The sequence below is a fragment of the Bufo gargarizans genome, chromosome 6 (assembly GCF_014858855.1).
Source record: "Bufo gargarizans isolate SCDJY-AF-19 chromosome 6, ASM1485885v1, whole genome shotgun sequence".
Lineage (NCBI taxonomy): Eukaryota > Metazoa > Chordata > Amphibia > Anura > Bufonidae > Bufo > Bufo gargarizans.
In genome coordinates, this window is record NC_058085.1 from 283,365,264 (window position 1) to 283,392,615 (window position 27,352).

Here is a 27,352-nt window from a genome sequence, read left to right on the forward strand (position 1 = left end):
AATGTCAATATCAGAAAAAGATATTGTTGGCGGAGAAACAGACTGCCAGAGTTCACTGTATCCAGCATAGTCGGATACCAATGTGCACCACCGGATCCACAATCACTGTAATGGGATCCGGCGGTAATCCATCCGCGTTCCGGCATATATGCCAACTTTTAGCCGGACAAAAAATGTTGCATGTACACCGGATACAGTGACCAGATTACAATGTTGGAGTTCACAACGTAGATGTGAACCTGGCCTTTAATAGAACCCATTTCTAAAGCTTTAGGACTCCAGCGAATAACAGGGAGAGCTATTATCCACAAATGGAGAAAACATGGAACAGTGGTAAACTTTCCCAGGAGTGGCTGGCCTACCAAAATTACTCCAAGAGCACAACTGGACAAATCTTCCAGGAGGTCACAAAATAATCCAGAACAACATCTAAAGCACAGCAGGGCTCACTTGCCCCAGTGTTCATGATGATTCAACAATAAGAAAGAGACTGGGGAAAAAACGGTATCCATGGGAGAGTTCCAAGGCAAAAACCATTGTAACCAAAAAGAACCCAAAGGCCCATCTCACATTTGCCAAAAAACATCTTGATGATCCACAAGCCTTTTGGGAAAATATTCTGTGGACTGACAAGACAAAAAGAACATCATACTGAAAATCAAACATGGTGGTGATAGTGTGATGGTCTGGGGCTGCTTTGGTGCTTCAGGACCCGGATGACTTGCTGCAATTGATGGAACCTCGAATTCTTCTCTCTACTAGAACATCCTGAAGTAGAATGTCCAGCCATCAGTTCATGGCCTTAAGCTCAAGCGTACATGGGTTCTGCAGCAGGACAATGATCTGAAGCACTCCAGCAAGTCCACCTCTGAATGGCTGGGGGGAAAAACTAAGTGAAGGGGTTATGGAATGGCTTAGTCAAAGTCCAGACTTTAATCTAATTGAGATGCTGTGGCATGACCTTAAAAGGGTTCTCCAGGAATAAAAAAAAATGAAAGTATTTAAATATTATTTTATAATAAATATATTCACAAATACCTTTCATTACTTAGAATGGCTTGTTTTGTCTAGGGAGCAATCATTGGGAGAAATAAAATGGCCACCGTCCTATTAGTACACACAAAACCTGTCCTAATTACACAGGAGGAGAAGTTACTTCACCACAATGAGCCATAGTGCTGCCTCATCCTCCTCTCTGCTTGTCAGGAATCATGATCCTGAATACAGGTGAATCTCTGTGGGAATGGAGATGATGAGGAGACATGAGAGAAGGGTGAGGTGTGGATAATGAGCAGCAGCACTAGTATGCAGTCTCCATTACCACAGCCTAAAGGAGGAGGAGGAGGATAAGGCAGCTCTTTACCTCAGTGTTGTAAAGTAACTTGTCTTCATGTGTAATCAGGACAGGTTTTGTGTGAACTAATGGGACACCGGACATTTTGTTTCTCCTGATGATTGCTCCCCAGACAAAACGAGCCATTATAAATAATGAAAGGTATTTGAGAATATATTAATAATAAAGTAATATGTAAGTATTTTCATTTTCTTAATTCAAGGAGAAACCCTTTAAACAGGTCATTCATACTTGAACAGCCTCTGTTCTGCCCAGCAGGGTTAGAAAATTATTCTAGTTCATTCTGCCAGAGACTTGTTAATTATGAAGCGTTTAATGTGGATATAGCACCATTTAGTGGTGTTAAGTTGTATTACACTTTGTTTTTCCTGTTACAAACATTACTGCATTGTGGGTGGTGCACTGCATTGTGGGAGTGCAAAACATCCTGGGAGAGAGAAGTCTCTAGTCTGCAGGACACATCAGCATAGCTGTCCGTTGGATATCTCCTTCTCAAACTTCACCATCCTCGTAAAAGCATGTCTGGTGAGGGATCTATCTTTGTTTCAGGGACAATATGTTATGCAGAGCTGTTCAGCTAGTTCTGTTACACAGGAAGTTGTTACTACTGTTAGATGTTAGACATGTAATCCTATGTACAGGCAGCCATTTTAGCATGTGCTTCAGTGTTAATGCAAATGTTGTAGTACATGCTATCTATACTTTATACTTATATTTGCTATTTGTATTCTTGTAGTTTTACCAAACAATCCTGTTTTGCCAATCAACAATCCTGTTTTACCAATAAACAAGTTAGACTACATAGAACAGTCCTCTTATTTGGAAGACAGGAATGGTTTATGCTTAATGTCAGACTGCACACGGTGTGATGTTCATGTGTATGAAGACATAACACCCTCCAGTGTGGCTGAATTAAAACAATTCCCCAAAGAAGAACAGGCCAAAAATCTTCCATCTGTCACAAACAAAAAACATTCCTGAAATGTTACTCTCAAGAGCTGTTTGGACCAACCACCTGGTTTTCAGGTTGGATTTTATATCAAGACAATAAATTTAACTTGTCCAATTGGGTGGTGTATAACAGAGATATTAATGCAGTGGTTCCATGTGCCTATAAGCCTGTGTACTGATTCTGATTGTGAGCTTGAATGCTACGGTCTCTGTTAGTATTAAATTAGTATCCTAAACTAAAGCTACAAACATACATATAGGGCTAAATTTTATGTAACGTTGAATAAGTCACGTAACCACATGTGATTTATTATTTGTATCTATTTTAGATCCGCTCAGACAAGGACAGAGACAGTATGATTCGTTACAGCATTACTGGTGTCGGTGCTGATCAGCCGCCAATGGAAATCTTTACCATAGATCCTATCAAAGGTCGTTTGCATGTAACAAGACCACTGGACAGAGAAGAGAGATCTTCATATCATGTGAGTATACACAATGTGGATTTTATTGACTTAGTTATATAGTGCCAATATATTCGGCTGTCCATAGTAAAGCTCACATTCTAATTTCACAAGGAAACCCATGAGAACAAAGGGCGGATTGGCCATAGACCTTACAAGGAATGTCCAAAGACCACCCTAGCCCTCCTCTCTGCCGCAATCCATATGACTTCCTGAATTCAACTACTCTGGTCCACATCTCAGTCCCTGTGTCATACCTTAATCAGAGAGAACTGGAGGAGGAGGACAGAAAAATTGCATTTTTTGATGGCCACCTGAGAGGGACAGCTTTTGGAGCAATATATTGTGCTGCTCTGTGGTAAATGGTGCTGATGGAACAGTATTTTGCGCTATGGTATTGCTGACCCCGCCGATTTGAGTTGCCTTCTGTCATTTTTAGGATTTTTTCCAGATTCACTTAAGTTACCAGTCCGCACCAGGCACAGGGAGATATTGTCCTTAGTCTGCTTTGAACCTAGGACCCCAGCACTACAAAGCACCAGTGCTAACCACTGAGCCACCCTATGGATTCCACTGTAACATATCATTCTGTATGCAAACCACTTCCTGCACAGTTACAGGTTTTCTACTAATGGTCAGTGCTTACAGCTGATTTTCCAAATACATGTCTAAAAAATCAATGCTGGATCCAAGCACATTTTTGCGCCTCGAAATTCTGCACGTATTATGTGTTTTTGTAAAGTGTTTTTCAGGCAGATTTCAGACTTTTTTAACTTCTATACCAAGTTTTCCACAGGCGTTTTATGGCGCGTTTACGTACTAAAAACCATGTGTATGTACACATCACAAATTGTGCGTTTTTTTCTGCTTTCCACTAATCTGAATGGGAAAATCAGCGCAGATTTTGCCCCAACATAGGACATGCTGCTTCTTTTTTACATGCTTTTTTTCTTACGTGTAAAAAAAAGAAGATTCTGCTTCCCATTGAAATGAATAGGAGGCTGTTTTGAGGAAGATTTGGAGCTGATTTTGAGGCAAAAAACTATGTGTGAACTGACCCTAAACAACATGTATTTATAAGAAAAGGTGCTCCAGATTTGTTTTGGATAAAGAATAACATTATTTGGTAAAACAGACATGTCAGGAATGGCTACTGGTCCTCTTTAAGTATAATCTGGGTGAGGGCTACCATCAGCAAGGAACTTCTTGTGTACAGGAATACATTTTCTTCAGAATCTTTGTCTTTATCAGTCACTGTTAAAAGTATACAGAAGGTACAGTTGTTAGGTACTGTCCATGAACTTCTACTGTACAAATTACTTATTTGTGGAGTACTCAAAAAAGCCATTTAGGGCTCCACCAGCTGTAGATATGACCCTGGACTTGGCTGTGTTGTGGGGGGATGTGTGAGACAGAGCTGAGCATGTGATGCTCTCACAGACGATTAGCCATTCACGCGTTTCGAGGATGATTGCAAGGAATATTCATAACATCGTTGAAGCTACAGAGGCCCATTACAAAGCCTGGGAATTGTGTGATAAGCACATCCTGAGGGAAAGATAAATACTCTGCCTCTCAGAACAGAGCCATCTCCGAAATTACCTCATTCACAAACAAAAGTTTTTCCTTTGGAATCCGCAGCTGTAGTGTTTGTGCTTGGCCACGACTCAAACAGGCTTCTGTCTGCAGAACTGCAACTGGGTGCATCTTGTACATAAATCATTGGAATTGCATGGTACTGATACACAATTAGGAGCAAGGACAGCGTAAGCTGATGGAGCCCCTCCTGGTGAGGAGCAGCAAGTGATGGTGACATCAAGATAAGGCTTCCACTACACCCAATAATACAAGATGATCAACCCTAGAGACACACACACAGTTCACTTCCGTCTCATATAAAAAAAACTATGAGGTCAATCATAATTCGTTCAAATTTCTTTTTATTGAACAGCAAAGTTATACAGTTGAAATAATAACATACATTGCATTACAATAATAGTTCAAGGGGTTTGGAAAACAATAGAGGCATCATATCTGACCACTGAAAGGATGTTATCATTGTCCTAAGTACACAAGTCAGATCTATATCCCTGAGTTCAGTTTTATAGATCATGGTAATAATTATGAACTTATATAAACTATTTATAATGAATAAAAAAATAAAGGAGGGTACCGGTGGAGAAATGAGTAGGGAAAGAAGGGTAGGGAGAGGGGGGAGAAAACGGACTTGCGGTCAACAATTCTCCTTTAATTAGTGTTAACTATTAGTGACAGAAGCTGGGTAGACAGCTCTTGTTGCTACTTGCGAAGATTGTTACCTTGTACCGTAAGTAATAATGGATGAATGTATTTATCTTGATGGGGACAGCTAGTTAAGGCTGAGGCGATTATCATATCGCACCAAGTCATGTGGCATGGTATTGTTCCAGGGGCCCCAGAGTTTCATGTAACCCCGGTGATTCCTGTTTTCCCATTCCGCTAACTCTTCAAAACGACATATAAGGTCTACTTTTTCTACCCATTGATCTAGTGTGGAGGATTCACAACTAAGCCATTTGAGTGGGATTAATAGCCTCGCTGCTTGTATTAGATGAGTGGCTAGGTCATTTTTGGCTGGTCGCCAGGTATCATTCGGAAGCCAAAGCAGTATAGTCTCAGGAGTTAGCCTAATAGTATTCGTGGTGATTCTGTTGACCTCTGTTATTACTCTTTCTCAATAACCTGATATCTTTGGGCAATACCAAAAGATGTGGCTCAGTGAGCTTTCGCCATCACCACTTCTCCAGCATCTGTCTGATGGTTGAAAACCTAATAGACACATTTGTTTGGGAGTTTTATACCAGTGTGTCATCACTTTATATGAATGCTCTTGAATTATCACACACCTGGAGAAACAATGAGAACATAGCTGTATGCATAACCTTTCAGTTTCTGAAAAGGTCCTGCCAAGTTCGTCTGACCATTTGGAGATATATGCTGGTGTGCCTCTGTTCTGATTGGTTAGGAGAGAGTTATATAGTATGGATATCAATTTATCCTGAGTAAGTGTTTTTTAAACCAAGTATGTTATCCTACTCCCACTTTATTCTGTGTTAGTTCCTTGCAATTAGTAACTCTGCGTTATCAAGAAAGTTTTTTCTTTTTTATAGATGCTAAAGTTTTAGGTTGTGGTATCCCATTGGGTGCTATCAGGTCTTCCAAAAAGGTTGCTAAGGTCTGACCTTTGAACTTGTTCCATATTGGGGGTGGTTGTCTGGTTGAGGGGCACATGAGGAATGGGATCAGCTGAGCTGGTAAGAGAGGAGATGGAGAGCCCAAAGTGTCCTGATCTCCTGTAATAGCTCAAATCACTGCTAAAGTCCCCTTAAGAAGAGGATTGTATGGAAAAGCTGGTGCTCCCAGCCCCCACAATCCCGCCAGTTGCTGGGGTTATGGATTGTAGCTTAAGTTCAGTGCCCAAGGTCTGTTTGCTTCTTGTATTTAACTGTAGCCATCTTCTGAGATGCACCACTCTATAATAGGTTAATGGGTCAGGTAAGCCAAAGCCACCATGTTCCCTCCTCAAAATGAGTCTATTATATGCTAGGCATGCTTTCCTTTTGTTCCACAAGAAATTTGCAAAGGTAGTCCTAATCTGTCTAAAGTAGTACATGGGCACATGTATCAGGAGCATATGAAGAACATAAAGCAATTTTGGCATGACAAAGGTCTTAACTAAGTTCTTGCGGCCCATCCAGGAGACATAGGGGACCAAAAGAGATTTCAAGTAAGTTTGGATCTCCCTTATCAGTGGCGGGTAGTTGATATGAAAAATCCCTGTGAGGTCCGAGGGGATTTTGATCCCCAGGTAGGAGAGGTGTGAGGACTGCCATTTGAAGGGGTAGCTTTTTTCAGTTTAGATATCACCAAGGTAGGGGCTGTCACATTAAGCGCCTCTGGTTGATTTTAAAATTGGAGAGAGAGATCCCAAGGTCTCAAAGAGTTCCATCAGGGGGGAAGCCTCTAAGGGGTTAGTGATAAGGATCAGTAAATGCTCTGCGAAGGCGATAGTGTGATAATCAGTTAATTGACTCGGTAAAAGTTGTCCCTGAATTTGGGGATGTTCTCTAATGGCTTGTAATAGCGTCTATAACTCCCACACTGCTCTGGGTCTTTCCCCTGCTTGGGTAAAATTGTCATTAGGGCTCTACACCAATCTGTTATTTGGGGGAGGAGTATGGGCAGAAAGTTCCTATAATAACCTACTGGGAGGCCATCAGGTCCTAGGCTTTTGCCTAGTGGCATTGACTTTATTATCTTAGCTACTTCATCCTCTGTGACAGGCTAAAGCAAGAGTGTAAAATCCTCTGGCGTGATCATCTTAAGAGGCAGCGAGTCAAGAAAGCCATTATGGCCCTACAAGGCTCCCTCTCTGTTGCGACCCCATCTTCTCTTAAGTTATAAAGTTGGGTATAGAACGCCTGAAAAGCTGCTGCAATATCCTTAGTTTTTGAGGCCTTTCCTCCATGTATTTGTTTGATTGCCTGGATTAAAGTGCCATCATGACGTTGTTTTAAGGCGAGACATAAGTTTAGTGCCCGTATCCCCATGCGCGTAAAATCTAAATTTGGCATACTGGTAGTCTTTAGCAGATTGGGCATTAAGTAAGTCCCTCAATTGTTTCATGGACGGATCTGTTCAGATAATACAACAGTCTGCATCCATTCAGAACTGATCCGTTTGCATTATCTTTAACATAGCCAAGACGGATCCGTCTTGAACACCATTGAAAGTCAATGGAGGACGGATCCGTTTTCTATTGTCAGATTTTGTCAGTGAAAACGGATCTGTCCCCATTGACTTACAGTGTATGCCAGGATAAATCCATTTGGCTCAGTTTCATCAGATGGACACCAAAATGCTGCAAGCAGCGTTTTGGAGTCCGTCTCCAAAGCGGAAGGGAGACTGAACTGATGCAAACTGTCAAACTGATGCATTCTGAGTGGATCCTTTTCCATTCAGAAAGCATTAGAATGCAAACTGATCCATTTTTGACCGCTTGTAAGAGCCCAGAACAGATTTCACAAACGGAAAGCCAAAACGAGAGTGTGAAAGTAGACTTAGATGAGTTAATTCCTGTTGTGCACTCATAATCTTAGACCTTTTGTGGAGAGCTTCTATTGTGGTTATCTGAGAGAGCAGAGAGTGTAACAGCTTTTGTCTTTCTTTTTTAGTTTTACAGTACTTCCCAGAGAAATAAGTTCCCCTCTTATCAGTGCCTTATGGGTCTCCCACACTGTGTATTGTAGATGTATCCCCAGGTAGGTTTTCTTGAAAGAAATACTGAGTTTCTGCTGCACTTCCTGCAAGTCCACTTCCCTGTCTAGTAAAGTCTCATTCAGACACCAAGTGGCTGGCATATAGATTTGTTCACTGGCGCATGGTCAGAAATAGTGATCGGTTCTATGTTGGCTGAGTGCAATAAGTCGATGTGTTGCTCTGATATAAAAATGTAATCCAGTCTCTGGAAAGTGTTGTGTACATTAGAGAAAAAAGTGTAATCTTTAGTAGTTGGGTGCAGGAGATGTCATGCATCAATTAAGCGTGCATTGTTTAATACTCTATGGATTCTCCCTAGAGACACCTGGGAATGTATGGAGGTACCAGAAGAGGTGTCAATTATTAGTGACAGGGCCTCATTAATGTCCCCTCCTATTATGCGTATACCTTCTGCAAACTGGTGTAGTTTAGATAGCTTGTTTTTGAGCCATTGTTGTTGGCCCCGATTCGGTGCGTATAGACTTGCAAGCGTGACAGCATCCATCCCTATCTTCCCCTTAACAAAAATAAAGTGACAGGGTCTGACTGTGTGAGGGTATGTGTGAAAGGTACATTTCTGGATGTGGCCACACTCACTCCTCTCGAGGCGTTGACATAGGAGCTATGGAACCACATTTTAAAGTGTGTTTGCGGAAAAGACGGTATGCGTCCCACTTTAAAATGAGTTTCCTGGAAGAAAAATATGTCCGTCTTAGACTTACGTAATAGGCAACGCAACTGAGATCTTTTTTGTGGCGTGTTCATGCCTCTCACGTTATAAGTGAGCCATCCGGAATAATCATCAGTGGGCATCCAGTGCAACTAATCTGGAGAAAAGTCGCATGAGGGAGGGAGGGAAAGAAAAGATTAGGGAAGGGGGGGGGGGGGGGGTAAGAGAAAAAGAACATATGAACAAAATGCTAAATTATAGCTGTTAAGTACCGGTTTGCATGATGACATGAAGCATCTCTTGTGCAGTATGGCCTTCAATAATGAAAATGCTAAGGTACACCATGTTACCCGTTCGTAAGATTGCTTGTCTAAATAAAGGGGTTGATAGACAAGCACTATTTCTAGTAAACATGTAGGCCTAACATATACTCACAGGGCCTATGCTGATAACAGTGAGCTGAATTGAGGTTTTTGCTCACTTTCTACATAACTTACATTGTTGACAGTGAACATAAAAGACTGCAAAGTCACTGCTAAAGGATTAAGCAACTCTAATGAACAGTATTCAACAAACTTATGGATGGTGAGAGTCGATACGTAGCTGATAGCCTCCAACCCTTAGAATAATAGGGCATCTGTGCAGCTAAGATGGTGGTAATATAATAGCGGTATACATTACCACTCCTTGGCAGGTTCAGTACACCATGTGAAACACCCCAGAGTTGTGTTATGAAACTCTTCTACCCCGCTAAAATCTGTTAAGAGCCTTAACCTTGTCATCTCATATGATTTTACATTATTTCTTCACAACTCAATACATAGAACGCTGTCAACTAGCGCTACACCGCATGGGATTCGCAGCGGTGTATTAGCAGTCCCGCAACCTGCCAATAAAGTAATGTACAGACTAGCTGTACAAGACACGTGGACCATCACGGAACACCACATCGCGGCAGATACATCTGAGTAAAGGTAGGACGAACGCACAGATTTACTGCCTATAGTGGAAAAGTACGTGATAAGGAGGAGGGCGCTCTGTTTAACTTGTTTGGCATCACTTCCACCATAGCGCGCGGTGTAACATTATTGTTTCTAGTTTTTCTGCGTCTTGTACAGCTAGTCTGTACATTACTTTATTGGCAGGTTGCGGGACTGCTAATACACCGCTGCGAATCCCATGCGGTGTAGCGCTAGTTGACAGCGTTCTATGTATTGATTTGTATTAAACCCGTTACAACTATTGGCTGCTATACACCGCATTATATAGGTTTTCCAATACTCAAAGATCTAATAATCTATATATATATATATAAAGATATATAAAAATATCAAATAATTAATAATAAAAACATGGCAAGTTTATGGTGGGATAGAAAAGAACGCATACAAAAAGTACAATTGCTATTTGGAATAGAGGTTTCAAGACGAAACATGACACCAATTAAAAATCAAAAACTTCTATATGTCAAAAATATCTTAAAACAATTAGAGAATATGATGCTTCTGGAAATGAGAGATTTATGGGAAATAGTATCATTAGAAAAATATTTAGAATCTGATATAATCCCTAGGGGTTTGAAAATCGATAAAACCTTATCAGGAGACATGGGAGATTATAATATAATAGAAGAGTGGAAACAAATGCTGCACGACTTTGCACGGCAGACATTAGAATTTATAATCAGGAAAAGAAAACAAAGATTGATGAACACAAATGATACTATAAAACAGCTATTTGAAGACCTACGTCCGTGGAAAGACGACCCCGATATTGCAGGATTAGTAGAGAACATCAAGAGACGTATCCATAGTAGAGAAGACGAAATTAGAGAGAAAAAAAGAAGAAAATTTAATAGAGATTACGTACCATATCAGATAGATGATAAGGAAATTCAGGGGAATACATTCCAAACGGTAGATGAATGTAGCAAAGAAATAGAAAGTATTGAAGAAGAAGAAATAGAAGAGCTCCCGTCTACCTTTACACTGCATGCAGAGGAGGAGAGCAGCCACTATACCCCAGAGATAAGAAAAGGGAGTAATAAAGAACATAGAGAAAACATTTCTGGAATAGAAGATACGAATAGGGGAAGTTTTTCAATACATACAGAAAATAGATTTGAGCTATTGGAACATGAACAGAGACAAGATAGAAATATAGATTTAGATATAAATAAAGAGCAGCCATCCGAAAATAAACGAAAATCATTTGGAGAAAATAGAGAGGAAAGACATAGTAGTAATACAAATTTAGAAAACATAAGTAACATAGATCAGGGAGAAAAGGATACAAACAGTCAAATGGAGATGGTGGTGAGACCGAAGGAAAAACGAATAACGGAATACAACAGTAGAACAAGGAGTATGAGGAAAAACAACAGTAATAGTAAAAAATTGGTAAAAAAGTCAACGCAACAGGATTTTTTCAGGATCTACAAAAAAGATATACAAAAAGAGGATGTAGAGGTGGCAAACACAACAAAAGGAAAACAAGTAAACAAACAATAGTGACACAAATAAAAGAAGAAGACAATATAGAAAATTTAGGACAAAAAATATATAATTTGAGTAAACATACTCTCACAAAAGCAGAGAATGATATTTTAACGAAAGGACTAAAATTTGCCCCCACCACCTATTTTAATAAATTCGAAGCTTTCCTGGGAATAAGGAAATTTATGAGAAAATTGGCGTTAAAAAGATATTATAAGAAAAAAGAGAAAAATAATACAATAAAAGGATATAATGAAGATGCTAATGAAAATATATATACACATACAAACTTGAAAATAAAATCTAGATTTGACCCACTGAATGAATATTCAATACCAATAAACACCTTCTCTAATCTAGTTACTAGAGAAATAAGAAAAACTAAAGATGTGAATAAATACAGAAAAAATTATATGGGTAATATAACCAAGGCAGAAAGAGATGCAATACGGAATATGCAACAAAACAATGAAATAATCATCCGCCCCGCAGACAAGGGGGGCGGCATTGTAATACTAAATAATGATGACTATGAGAAAGAAGTCCTGAACATCTTGGGCGACCAGAAAACATACAAACGCCTTAAAAAAGACCCCATAGAGGAATATAAAAAAGACCTAAAACAATTGATACAGAAAGGTAAAATGAAAGGCATCCTAAATAAAAATGAAAGCATATATATAGACATAAAAAATCCAAAAATAGCAATTTTCTATCAAAATCCCAAAATTCACAAAGATGTACATAAACCCCCAGGTAGACCGATTGTGTCCGGGATAGAATGTTTGACTAGTACATTATCTAAATATATAGATCAATTCCTACAGCCGTGCGCACAAACGTTACCTTCCTTTTTAAAAGATACTAATCACGTACTGCGAATTTTAAAAGATATAAAATGGAGAGAAGGATACATAATAGGTACGTTAGATGTAAAATCCCTATACTCTGTTATTGAAAATCAAAAAGGATGCGCAGCGGCCAAACATTTTTTATATCAGAAAGGAGAACTTAACAGTGTCCAAATAGATTTCATAGGGGAATGCATTTTATTTATATTAGAAAAAAATTATTTTAAATATAAGGAAGATTTTTATTTGCAGACATGGGGGGCCGCGATGGGGACGAGGTTCGCACCGGGGTTCGCAAACTTATACGTTGGGTGGTGGGAGGCTGACCACATCCACCCCAACGGCGAGCTCCGGGCGGGCCTCGTCCTCTGGCGGCGCTTCATTGATGATGTCATTTTTATTTGGGATAAAGGGGAACGTGCTCTTAAACTGTTTTTAGAAGACATTAATAAAAATGATTTTTATTTGGATTTTACTTTGACGCACAGTACTAAAGAAATAAACTTTTTAGATCTCACTATTTATGTCACAGGGGACTGTATCAGCACAAAAACTTATTCAAAACCTACAGATTCGAACAGTTATATTAACAGAGAGAGTTGTCATTTGCCTAGATGGCTGGATAATATCCCTAGAAGTCAGTTCCTTCGTTTAAGAAGGAACTGCACTGAAACTATTGAATACGAAAAAGAGGCAGATATTTTAGGAAAAAAATTTTCAGCAAAGGGATATAATATGGATATAGTGGAAGCTCACAAAAAGGAAATAAAAATGATAGAAAGAGAGAAATTAATAATAATAAAGACAAATGAAGATGAAAAACAGAAAGAACTAGAAATGAAAGACAAAATATCACCTATTATAATACCCTATAACACACAAACTTATATCCTCAAAAAAATCGTAGGAAAATATTGGGATATTTTAAAAGAAGATAAAATTGTAGGTAACCTCATACCAACAAGACCGGTTTTCATATTTAAAAGGGCAGCCAATATAGGTAATAAGATTGCCTCCACTAGTAAAGGTGCAGGAATTGTGGGCAAAAAGATAAATACAAAAACCAATCTCCTACAAGGATTTTTTCCTTGCAAAAGATGTGCCCCATGTAAAAATACAGCTAAAAATACAGTCAAAACACAGTACGTAAAAAATCCTGAGGGCACCTTTGAGCAAAAAATAAGGGGTCACATCTCCTGCAATACTGAAGGGGTTATCTACGCCATCAAATGTCCCTGTAATAAGTTGTATATTGGACGCACTAAGAGAAAATTGAAAAAACGTATTAGCGAGCATATATACAATATAAAGAAAAAATCTATAGGGCATCCCTTATCTAGGCATTTTACGGAGGAACATGGAGGACGATTAGAAGGTATGTCCTTTATGGGCATAGATAAAGTAGAACTAGACGCCCGAGGAGGAGATTATATTAAGAAACAATCAAAAAAAGAAACAGAATGGATATTCAATCTAGATACTATGTTGCCCAAAGGCCTCAACTCAGAAATTGAACTATTTGGTTTTGAATAAGTCACGGAGTCAGAGGGGTGGGAAGGATGGATAGCACGGACTATAAATAATAAGCTTCAACGCAGTGGATGTAACATTCCCTGAGGAAGAGTGCCGTTGCACTTGAAACGCGTAGGATTGACCTCCACTGCTACCCGTAGCGTACCAACGGTGACGTCACCAGCTCAGACGTGAGCTTTAATCCAAAACAGGTAACGGGCATATTTTGCTACCGGCCGGGGCGAATTATCGCCCAATACCTTAATAATAAAAAGCCGACGCCACAGCCATCCTTCCCTGGATCCACGTCCCCTGCCCTGCTTTAAACACAGAACAGACACGTGGACCATCACGGAACACCACATCGCGGCAGATACATCTGAGTAAAGGTAGGACGAACGCACAGATTTACTGCCTATAGTGGAAAAGTACGTGATAAGGAGGAGGGCGCTCTGTTTAACTTGTTTGGCATCACTTCCACCATAGCGCGCGGTGTAACATTATTGTTTCTAGTATTTCTTCACAACTGTGCATTATAAACCATGTTAAATATATATTTTTGCAATTTCCATTTTCACCAGCAGGTGGAAGCAATGTGTTAGTAAGGACTTCAGTTTCAGTATTTATAACCTTGAATAGATCATTCCAGCTTAGCTCCCCCTCTGTGAGCAGAGTGGGCTGTGCCCACATCCTGCAGCTTAGGTGGAGAAGGAAGTTAGAGGGAGTGTGCCAGCCACCCCTGTTGGGGAAGGCTGTGTGTGTTAGGAGCTCCCAGATATAGGAAAGAAAACCAGGATCTAGTCTCATGCTGAGACATTGATCAAATCCCCAGCCTGAGCCCTGCAGCCTCAGCTGGATGAAACAGCAGACAACCTCCAGTTCCTGGAAGAAAGCATACCCAGAGTAGATAACTGTGAGTAAAGTCCAGAGACCCAGGAAAAGTCATATTTCTCCTCAGCTAGTCAGTCCCCATACAGCAGAAGATAGAAAGTGCAGAAGCCAAATTCCTGCCACATGTTTAGCGCTACCAAGCAGACGTCCTTTCCTGCAAGCTCCAGGTTGATAGAGCAGAAGATAAATTCCCGCCAACCATTGCTGAAAACCTGCTGGGACCTAAGACTAAAGCTGTACCTTTTTTGGATGAAAGTTACCCTCAGTAGAGACGACTTTGAACTTTATCTAAAGGTCTTGATCTCAATTTCTGCAGCAAAAATCCCTCTATTACTCCTCCTATCACTACACTCATTTTATTGCAAGTGAGCCAAGAGCCAGGAGTCAAGCCGTACCCAGGTAGGAGACACCGTTGACACTATTACCATCACCATACAGAGACATTATAGGCAATTACACCACACATTCCTAACCTGGGTCGTGAGTTATAACACCTTTGAAGGGCCCTGTGATGGTACCCTGCGCATGCTGCAATTGTCGTCACAAACAAACATAGACTATCATCTACACCTGACCCAGACATTGCATAATTTAGCGTCAGTGTTTATACCCCATATACTGCTGATCATTGCACATGTGTGTACTACAGTTCAGGATGCAGATTTCTTAGGGCTGGGTGACTTCTTTTCCCGGCCAGCGACCAGGATCTGGTAGGGCTGGTAGTGGATCTTGCGAAATGGTTACAGATAGCCAGAATGCTATATCTAGCGGTGGAATTTGCAGTATAGACTATGCTGCTGGCAGATCTGATGGCATTCTGAGTGCACAGCTTCCCGTTTCTGGGAGTCCAGATGGAAAGAGCCACCTAAAGGCCACATGGTTAGCTTTCAAATAATCTGTGAGAGGACGCAACAGCCTCCTTTTGTACAATGTTGTGGGGGCTATATCTTGAAATAGGAGGACACACTCCCCTTCAAGTTGAAGGTCTTCCTTTTCTCTAGCCGCCTTCAACAGTGCAGCCGTGTCAAGGTAGCTGAGCAAGCCACACACTATGTCCCAAGGTGGTTCATTTTGCTTCGGGACTGGCCTTAATGACCTGTGGATCTGTTCAACCACTACTGCTGCAGCTCTCTCCTCTCCTAGCAGGGTGGCAAAGATGGCTGCAGTGGCGTCCAGGAGCTGGTCGTGTGTTGTGGTTTTAGGAACTCTGCGTATCCAGATATTCTTTCTTCTGCTGCGATTTTCCTAATCCTTAAAGGATAACTGTCACACTTAGACCCTAATTTCAATTTTCATATATGTAGTTACTAATAACATGATATTCCAGAATCAGTTACTATTAGACTGACTTACCCCATATTTAATAAGATTCAGCCCTCAGCAACCAGTCTGCATAAAACTGCAATTTCACTATTCAGTTAAGATGGCCGCCACTGCCCTCACCCTGAGGCTAATCCCGCCTGCCCTCATTAGCCAGTAACAATAGCCCCCCAAAGGTGTCAGTAACCAGAGCCCTCCCCCCTGCAGCACAAAGGGGTCCTCTTACCACATGTTGCTTTCATTTATACACTGAGCAGACGGCAGATCTCCCTTCCCTGGTCTGTGCTGCTTCAACTCTACTTCTCCAGCTCTGCTGAGTGAGGGAGCGTCTGCGAAGCGCAGGGACAGGGAGAAGTGCACACAGCCCAGGCACTGTTATCAGCTGCTGGGGAGGACCTGGTTTTAATCATTTACTTACAGTCCCTGGCTGTCAGTAATGTGACCTTGCACGCAGCCTGCTTCTGCGTCCTCCGTCCTTCAACAGATAGACGGACCATGCCTAGCAACCCTATTTTAAGCACAGGTAAAAGTAGGCAGTACAGGGAACAAAACTGTGGAATTAAGGGGTAGTTGAATACACAGTGAAAAGTTAAAATATGGCCACCAAGGAGATATTAATCACCACAATCCAATACTCCAAAAAAATAATAATACAACAGTTATACTTTAATTAGGGCAAATGCAGTGTTTAGAGAGTCCAATTGTATGGTGCTTCTCTTTCCAATTTCAGCATTGAAAGATATTATGGCTGCCGGATTCACCTCCAGGGTCTCCACTCTATGTCCTGGTTGTTTAAGGTCACTTTTGATCTCAGCCAGCTCCTTCGTGATGGGCATTATGGCTTGGGACAATGCTTGCTTTAGGAATCGACTGGAGACCTGCGCACAATCCCCTGTCACACTGGCCACCGTTGATTCAGAGAGGCTGTCTGCTTCTGAGTCCAGTAAGTGTTCCCTCCTCCCCTCAGACGGCATTTGCGTGCGCAAGCTCCCGGTGAGCCGCAGCTTTGTTGAGGAATCTCTCCATATCTGTACCTCTGCGGTCCAATCTTGTGGGTTCACTTTGGTCCCTGGCTTTATCCTTGCCAATCTTTACCATTTTGGAGCGAGATGAGCGATGTTTAAGGCGTTAGCACAGGTCTGTTGTGCTGGAGCGCTCTAACAAGCGTCCACCATGCTGCAGTCAGGCTCCACCCCCGTCAATACTCATTCTGAGACGGTAGGAAGAGACATGCAAAGCCATCATTTCCACTAATGATCAAGGGGCAGTAGGTGGTCCCACTGCTATGTCCATCAGATAACAAGGTATGTGGACAGGGCCTCTTCATCTAAATGTGGTTTTAATGAACAGATTGTAAAGCCATGTTAAAGATGCAAGCGTTCTGGTCTGTTTCAAACCCTTTTCTCATTAACCTTGCTGACAACAAGTTTCAATAAATGTAAATTTTCATGCCTCGTAGTCTGGAAGGATCTGCTATATTCTTTTCATTCCTTTTATACTGGCTCCAGAAGCACCAAACATTCATTACCCTCATTAAAAATGTAAAGATGAAGATAGAAACCCTGTCAGAGTTTCTGATTGTTTGTGGCTCGGACACCGAATGTACTTTAGACTATATTCTAAAGGGCAAAAAAAAGTTGTGCCATTCTAAGGCACGGAATGGAAACTTAAAGTGGCCCTGGAAAAAAACTAAAAGTGGCCCTTGTGTCGTGAGCAGATCCAAATTGCCAGAATGTGGGGCAACACAAAAAGGGAGAGAGGAAAGAAGAAGGTCAGCAATACCTTAGTGCAGCACAACATACTGCTCCAGCATACAACAGCGCAGCACAAAATGCTGCCCCAACAGAACCAAATACCACAGTGCAGCACAAAATACCACCCCCGCTGCAGTATTCAACTGTCCCATCTGCGATACAGTTGTGTCCAGAAAATCACCTGGGCATCGACCCACCAGGAAATTTCCCTGTAGGGTCTATGGTCTTCCACCCCCCCCCCCCCAAAGTCCCCCAATCCCCCCCCCCCCCCCCCATATTTAGTGAGTAACTACCATGTGTAAAAAGCTGCCTGCATGCTATTAGCACTGCTACAATGCAAACCTATGTGCAAAAGATAAGCAGTTACATTAATTTCCTATTAATGTTAATTGGCCATATGGAATTATTGAATATGTAGACTAGATACAAAGATGTCTCCTAGGCTACTCCTACATGGAGCTGGCCTCTGTTTCCCTTGACAAATGCAGACAAACTTCCTCTTTTCTTTGGATTACCCTCCATAAGAACTGTGTGTCTCTGCATTGCAGTAATGACTTTCAATCGCTCCGTAATTTTTCGTTATCTGTCTTCGCGATGCAAGGACGACGTATTACAACATCTGTCTCTCAGCCAGAGGTGAAGAATGCGCCATATTTAGGAGGCTGTCAATCCATTTCAGTCAGCAGAACATATGTTTCTCCAGCTCCCTGTTCTGTGCTTGTCTGCAGAGAATAAAACACAAATAGTGATATAGAATAATAATAAAAATACTCACAGTTGTTTTCCTCCTTCCATCACTGTGTTGGCATGCACATCCTGCTCCATACGCACTTCCATTATGTCAGAGTGATGTACATATCGGTAAAAACACCTATAAATAATATCTGGCTTACATTAAGATATTTTGTGCATTAAAAGCTATAATCCATCCCCTGCTCACCTCAGTTTTACTTTTTTACCTCCTACCAAAAGGATACAATCAAGAAGTTCAAGGGGTTGTCCGGGTTCAGAGCTGAATCCGGACATACAGTCATGTGAAAAAATTAGGACACCCTTTGAAAGCATGTGGTTTTTTGTAACATTTTTAATAAAAGGTTATTTCATCTCCGTTTCAACAATACAGAGAGATTAAAGTAATCCAACTAAACAAAGAAAACTGAAGAAAAGTCTTTTCAAGATCTTCTGTAAATGTCATTCTACAAAAATGCCTATTCTAACTGAGGAAAAAGATAGGACACCCTCACATGTATTCCCTCTTAAATTGGCTCAGATCTCACACAGGTATATCACACCAGGTGCACATAATTAGTAGATCGTTACTCTGCATGTTGAATGAGGCTTGCCCTATTTAAACCTCAGACATTTAGTTTGGTGTGCTCCTGACTGTTGAAGTGAGAGTGAGCACCATGGTGAGAGCAAAAGAGCTGTCAGAGGACTTCAGAAAAAAGATTGTAGCAGCCTATGAGTCTGGGAAGGGATTTAAAAAGATCTCAAAAGATTTTGAAATCAGCCATTCCACTGTCCGGAAGATAGTCTACAAGTGGAGGGCTTTCAAAACAACTGCCAACATGCCCAGGACTGGTCGCCCCAGCAAGTTCACCCCAAGAGCAGACCGCAAGATGCTAAAAGAGGTCTCCAAAAACCCTAAAGTGTCATCTCGAGAACTACAGCAGGCTCTGGCTACTGTTGATGTAGAAGTACATGCCTCTACAATCAGAAAGAGACTGTACAAGTTTAACTTGCATGGGAGGTGTGCAAGGAGGAAACCTTTGCTTTCCAAGAGAAACATCGAGGCCAGACTGACACTTGCCAGAGATAAAGTTGACAGGACTAGACCAGGACTTCTGGAATAATGTTCTTTGGACAGATGAGTCCAAAATTGAATTATTTGGACACAACAGCAGAGGACATGTTTGGCGTAAACCAAACACAGCATTCCAAGAAAAGAACCTCATACCAACTGTGAAGCATGGAGGTGGAAGTGTCATGGTTTGGGGCTGCTTTGCTGCAGCAGGACCTGGTCAGCTCACCATCATAGAATCCACGATGAATTCTACTGTGTATCAGAAGGTGCTTGAAGAACATGTGAGACCATCAGTTAGAAAATTAAAGCTGAAGCGGAACTGGACCATGCAACATGACAATGACCCAAAACATACTAGTAAATCAACCAAAGATTGGCTGAAAAAGAAGAAATGGAGAGTCCTGGAATGGCCAAGTCAAAGTCCAGATTTGAATCCCATTGAGATGCTGTGGGGTGACTTGAAAAGGGCTGTACGTGCAAGAAACCCCTCAAACATCTCACAGCTGAAAAAGTTCTGCATTGAGGAGTGGGGTAAAATTTCCTCAGACCGATGTCGAAGACTGGTAGATGGCTACAAGAACCGTCTCACTGCAGTTATTTCAGCCAAAGGAGGTAACACTCGCTATTAGGGGCAAGGGTGTCCTATCTTTTTCCTCAGTTAGAATAGGCATTTTTGTAGAATGACATTTACAGAAGATCTTGAAAAGACTTTTCTTCAGTTTTCTTTGTTTAGTTGGATTACTTTAATCTCTCTGTATTGTTGAAACGGAGATGAAATAACCTTTTATTAAAAATGTTACAAAAAACCACATGCTTTCAAAGGGTGTCCTAATTTTTTCACATGACTGTACCTTTATTTTCACCCAGGCAGCCCCCCTGAGGCTAGCATCGGAGCATCTCATGCTCCGATGTGCTCCCTTGCCCTGCGCTAGATCATGCAGGGTGCGGGCTCTTTTGTTTATCATAACACACTGCCGGATGGCAGCTTCCGCCCGGCAGTGTGTTCGGTGACGTCACCGGCTCTGATGAGCGGGCTTTAGCGCTGCCCTAGCCGTTTTACTGGCTAGGGCAGCACTAAAGCCCGCCCATCAGTGCCGGTGACGTTACTGGGCTTCCTGGCAGCCCCATGGAGAGCCCCGGTACGTCCCTGGAACTTCTAAAAATGCCTTTGCCCTGCGCGATTTAGCGCAGGGCAAAGGAGAGCATCGGAGCATGAACTGCTCCGATGCTCTTGTCAGGGGGGCTGCCTGGGTGAAAATGGAGATATGCCTGGGTTTAGCTCTGAACCCAGACAACCCCTTTAAGGGGGTTATCCCATGACTAATGTAAAAAAGGATCCTCATATAGAACACGACAACCTCTTTCTAACAAAGCTAGAACCAGCCCTGTACCTCACATGGATCATGCACCTGACAGTATGTATTTTGCGGTCCGCGAAAGAAAATACAGGGACACGGAAAGAAAATACGTTTGTCACTAAGGAGGCGTGTCCATGCTCTCCCTATCACAGCTCAGGAGCCTGGATGAGGATGAAACTGAGCATGTGCAGCCATTTCAGCAGGTGGCACTATACAGATAGATTTTATTGAATAGTTCAGTTCATTAATTACATGCAATTACAAAAGAATTCAGATCCAGGTACTAGTTTTAAAACTGTAGAATATTTTTCATGGGACAAACCCTTTAACCCGCACCTAGATCTTGGACTATTATCTGAAGTTGTATTACAGACGAGGAGTACAGATTACCATTTGTTATTTTCCTACTGCCCCCAGTTCCTCCGCTGTCAGCATTTAAAGCTGAGCTGAAATACATTTTCGGGACTGCCATACATTGCATGATGAGTCCTCTGCATTATGTTAGGACAGGACAGTAGTCCTGACTGTGCATTTCAGCACAGCTTTGAGCGCGGTCAGTGGTGGAACGGGGGGCAGTTGGACACAAAAAAATTGCGATCTGGACTTCTTTTGTGCAGTAATACTACAGGTATAACAGGATAATAGTCCAGAATCATGGTGACAGTTTTCCTTTAACACAAAAAACAAAATACATTCTAATAAGTAAATTTAATTTTTTTTTTTTTTTTATAATTTTTAATATAAATAAATGAATTATTATGTTTTGTGAATTACCCCAGAGGAGGCGTTTAATTTGAGCCACCGCACTTGCACCATACATAAGTGACCCAAAGGGGTAGTTCAATAATAGTAATTAAAACAGCATTTCAATTTTTATTTTTATTTTTTGTTTGTTTTTTTTACATTTATTGCTAATTCAAAATCAGTTTTTAAATAGCAAGAAGCTTGTATATGCAAATAACTGAACTGAATAAATACCCCTATTAAAATATAACTTTTACTTGTTACTTTTAAAACCCCACATTATTGATACTTGTTATATTAATACACATACCGTATGTCTGGTATCAGTGTTTCAGTATAGATTACTTTTGGTGTCAGGAACTCAGGTGGGGCATGGGTATGGTTTACACCCAGCCCATCATTACTGACATTAGAACACATAGTGCAACAGCACTCTACAAACCAAATAAAGTACAAAGGTATATTGTATTGCAGATGCTATGCTAATAAATTAGAGATGCTTAGCAAATACATTTTGTACAAAATTATTTGAGCCCGTCTGCCGCACGCCAAGTGGATCTCTATAACACGGGTGGAAATCTGTGCTTTGGTCTGATGAGTCCAAATTTTAGATCTTTGGTTCAGACCACCGTGTCTTTGTGCGACGCAGAAAAGGTGAACGGATGGACTCTACATGCCTGGTTCCCACCGTGAAGCATAGAGGATGAGGTGTGATGGTGTGGGGGTGCTTTGCTGGTGACACTGTTGGGGATTTATTCAAAATTGAAGGCACACTGAACCAGCATGGTTATCACAGCATCTTGCAGCAGCATGCTATTCCATCCGGTTTGCGGTTAGTTGGACCATCATCTATTTTTCAACAGGACAATGACCATAAACACACCTTCAGGCTGTGTAAGGGCTATTTGACCATGAAGGAGAGTGATGGGGTGCTGCGCCAGATGACCTGGCCTCCACAGTCACCGGACCTGAACCCAATCAAGATGGTTTGGGGTGAGCTGGACCGCAGAGTGAAGGCAAAAGGGCCAACAAGTGCTAAGCATCTCTGGGAGCTCCTTCAAGACTGTTGGAAGACCATTTCAGGTGACTACCTCTTGAAGCTCATCAAGAGAATGCCAAGAGTGTGCAAAGCAGTAATCAAAGCAAAAGGTGGCTACTTTGAAGAACCTAGAATATGACATATTTTCAGTTGTTTCACACTTTTTTGTTATGTATATAATTCCACATGTGTTAATTCATAGTTTTGATGCCTTCAGCGTGAATCTACAATTTTCATAGTCATGAAAATAAAGAAAACTCTTTGAATGAGAAGGTGTGTCCAAACTTTTGGTCTGTACTGTATATATTTATAACAGTACACAGTAATATATTATAATCACACTATAACACAACAGTAATATGGTCCTAACTACACTAACACAATCCCAAGTCCTCCCCAGAATCTAATTATAATTACACACACATTACATCAGCTCACCCAACCTGGCAATATACTATCCCTACGGGGAATAAAGGGTAAATACAATACAGGGCAGCAGGGGAAGGGTTAACTGAAGGATCAGGACAATGCAGTGCAGGGGTTAATACAGATAGGGAGGGAATGCAGGGGTTATGCAGGGGTAAAGGCGTTGGTGGTATAGGGAAATGCAGGGGTAATGTAGGGGTAAAGGCGTTGGTGGTATAGGGAAATGCAGGGGTAATGTAGGGGTTAATGCAGGGGTAAAGGCATTGGTGGTATAATTGATAGGGAGGTAAGGGTTAATTATCGTTGGTGGTATAGGGATTGATGATACTTAGCAACACAGGGGTTAATGCTCGTTTCCAGGGGTATTGCTCATTGTAGGGGATGATTCTTGCTATGATGCTCGTCTCGCAGGGGTTTATTCTCATATCGGGAGGCTGGCTTGAACTGCTGACCGTTGCACGGCCAGGGTATTTAAACCCGGCTGTGCTCGCTCCCGTCTTCCCGCGCTTGAGCTCAGTCTACGCGCCAGCATACATTGAGATGTATGCTGACAAGGGGGCATACATATATCTCTATGTATACACATACACCACCTGGAGAGGCCTATGCAAAAGGACTAATATACACTCACCTAAATAATTATTAGGAACACCTGTTCTATTTCTCATTAATGCGATTATCTAGTCAACTAATCACATGGCAGTTGCTTCAATGCATGTAGGGTTGTGGTCCTGGTCAAGACAATCTCCTGAACTCCAAACTGAATGTCAGAATGGGAAAGAAAAGGTGATTTAAGCAATTTTGAGCGTGGCAATGTTGTTGGTGCCAGACGGGCCTGTCTGAGTATTTCGCAATCTGCTCAGTTACTGGGATTTTCACGCACAACCATTTCTAGGGTTTACAAAGAATGGTGTGAAAAGGGAAAAACATCCAGTATGCGGCAGTCCTGTGGGCGAAAATGCCATGTTGATGCTAGAGGTCAGAGGAGAATGGGCCGACTGATTCAAGCTGATAGAAGAGCAACGTTGACTGAAATAGCCACTCGTTACAACCGAGGTATGCAGCAAAGCATTTGTGAAGCCACAACAGGCACAACCTTGAGGTGGATGGGCTACAACAGCAGAAGACCCCACCGAGTACCACTCATCTCCACTACAAATAGGAAAAATAGGCTACAATTTGCACAAGCTCACCAAAATTGGACTGTTGTAGACTGGAAAAATGTTGCCTGGTCTGATGAGTCTCGATTTCTGTTGAGACATTCAAATGGTAGAGTCCGAATTTGGCGTAAACAGAATGAGAACATGTATCCATCATGCCTTGTTACCACTGTGCAGGCTAGTGGTGGTGGTGTAATGGTGTGGGGGATGTTTTCTGGGCACACTTTAGGCCCCTTAGTGCCAATTGGCCATCGTTTAAAGTCCACGGGCTACCTAAGCATTGTTTCTGATCATGTCCATCCCTTCATGACCACCATGTACCCATCCTCTGATGGCTACTTCCAGCAGGATAATGCACCATGTCACAAAGCTCGAATCATTTCAAATTGGTTTCTTGAACATGACAATGAGTTCACTGTACTAAAATGGCCCCCACAGTCACCAGATCTCAACCCAATAGAGCATCTTTGGGATGTGGTGGAACGGGAGCTTCGTGCCCTGGATGTGCATCCCTCAAATCTCCATCAACTGCAAGATGCTATCCTATCAATATGGGCCAACATTTCTAAAGAATGCTATCAGCACCTTGTTGAATCAATGCCACGTAGAATTAAGGAAGTTCTGAAGGCAAAAGGGGGTCCAACACCGTATTAGTATGGTGTTCCTAATAATTCTTTAGGTGAGTCTATATGCATATATATGGGGGCATATATACATATATATTTAAATCTCACACTTCCTTCAACAGACTCTCAGGCAATATATTTGGATCAAAACACACCTGTGCCCGCCTACCCACGATAAGGTGGTCTCAGTCAGACAGGTCCTACTCTAAACCTACCTATGCCGTTGGTCATCTATATTCAGGAGAGCAGACCCTGCACATATAGTGTGCTGCTCCTAGTTACCTCTGTGTGCATCAAGCAACCAATGAGGGGAGGAGCACGCACAGCTACATGTACCACCTAATCAAGGTTGCCTGCTGCTCCTAGTTACCTCTGTGTGCATCAAGAAACCAATGAGAGGAGGAGCACGCACACTGTATATGCAGGGTCTGCTCTCCTGAATATAGATGCCCAATAGCATAGGTAGGTTTAGAGTTGGACCTGCCTGACTGAGATCACCTTGGAGCGGGTAGGCGGGCACAGATGCGTTTTTCGATCAAAATATATTGGCTGAGAGTCTCAGATTTTATCAAACCAAAATGAGGGCTTAGTCCATATATAATATTTGCATCTATTGTGCATTATTTTTCCATGATTCTTTCCTTATAAATGTTGTCATGTATATCTGCATATTCAGTTATTATATCATGCAGGATGTTTTGTACTTTTTTCTGTGATTTTTGAATAATGAAACAGAACCCAGAGCTTGCTCTAATGTGTAAACTGGAGCTCTGTCTCTCCCTATGGCTAAATTCCTGTGAACTACAGGATGACATCATCACCTATCAAATCCCTCCTGGCAGCTTACTCCCTCCCTCCATGTTCCTCTCTATATCCCTGTATTCTGTTAAAGCCCATCTCATTCATCATTTTCCATGCCTGTTTTAGGCGTAGAAAATGTTGTAAATGTAAGACAGCAGTCTTACATTTAAAATTGGCGCTAGATGTACCGAAGTTATGTAAAGGTCGGTGACTCTACATAACTTCAGCCATCCACCACCAGCTATAGGGCTTACTAAGACCAGTGTCTAAAACAACGGTCTTAATAAATTTGCCCCATAATGTCTCCCCTACCTAAAGGACCAGAAGTGCAGATATTTAGTAGGTGAGTGTATACAGTGATTAGCTGCAGTTAAAATGTAAAATTCCCGACTCACACTGCCTGTACTATCTGTGTGTGCTGACTTTCCAGTGTAGTTCTATTAGATGCAGCTTCACACAGGTCTAGCTGCATCTTGCAGGTAACAGCTGACAGGGTAGACAGATGACAGAGCAGACAGACTCAAACTGCATCACATTGCAGACAAAAAAACATTGAGACCCTGCAGTGGGAGGGGACAGCAGTTGTGTCACTGCAAAGACAGGCATGATGGAAAATGTAGGATTCATTATGAAAAGTATATCTAAGGCGAAAAAGGAATCAAGATGGATGACAACCCACAAATTACTCTTATCTTTAATAATGGCCTATAGTGCACTATGTAGGCAAAGAAAACAATCATGGAGTGCATCTTTAAGTATCAAAGCAAGCTCTCAAAACTAATACAGGAGATCTAAGTAACAATATGAATTAGATAATGGCACAGATATTTATAGCACTTAAATTACAACTAGTCTCATATACCGGTAAGTAGTAGCCAGTAGCTGCACATTGGGAATATTAACCACTTCCAGACCGGGCCTTATACCCCCTTCCTGACGAGGCTCATTTTGCAAATCTGACACGTGTCATTTTATGTGGTAATAGCTTTGAAACGCTTTTATTTATCCAAGCCATTCTGAGATTGTTTTCTTGTGACACATTGTACTTCATAATAGCTATAAATTTGAGTCAATATAGTTCACCTTTATTTATGAAAAAATCCTAAATTTACCAAAAATTTAGAAAAATTCCCAATTTAAAAAATTTATATTTCTCTGCTTTTAAAACAGAAAGTGATACCTCATAAAATATTTATTACGTTACATTCCCCATATGTCTACTTTATGTTGGCATAATTTTGTAAATATCATTTTATTTTTTTAGGACGTTAGAAGGCTTAGAATTTTAGAAGCAATTCTTAAAAAATAATAACATTTTCAGAACCCACTTTTTAAGGACCAGTTCTGGTCTGAAGTCACTTTGTGGGGCTTACATAGTGGAAACCCCCCATAAATGACCCCATTGTAGAAACTACACCCCTCTGATTTTACAAACCCTTTAGGTGTCCCACAAGAAATAAAGGGAACCTGTCAGCGGCAAAACCCATCCCAAACCGCCAGCAGTATGGTCAGTCACAGGCAGAAGCGCGGTGAATCACAGGAGAAGGGGCAGGGAAGGGGGTTCAGTTACCTTGATTTGAAGCAAAGAGGCTGCTGCCCCCTTAACTTCAAGCCTGACTGGAAAATAGCGCGGACGGAGGATAAAAGAAGGTTTTTCATACTTCTGCCGCAGAAAATCATCATTCGAAATTCACTGCCGGCTACTTGAAGGTACTGCTGGCGGTTAGGGATGTGTTTTGCCGGTGACAGATTCCCTTTAAAGGAAAATGGAGATCAAGTTTCTAAATTTCACTTTTTGGGCAGATTTTTCCATCTTAATCCATTTTTTTCTTTA

The 27,352-nt window shown here is 41.5% G+C and overlaps 1 protein-coding gene across 2 annotated transcripts in view; it reads left to right on the forward strand.

The window, feature by feature from the left end:
- Positions 1-27,352, forward strand: part of CDH4 (cadherin 4) — an 837,767-nt gene that overhangs the window by 716,180 nt on the left and 94,235 nt on the right. For both annotated transcript variants that reach the window (XM_044299844.1, XM_044299845.1), the window contains exon 5: positions 2,635-2,790. In XM_044299844.1, the coding sequence (XP_044155779.1) occupies positions 2,635-2,790 (156 nt within the window). The remainder of the gene's footprint in view (positions 1-2,634; positions 2,791-27,352) is intronic.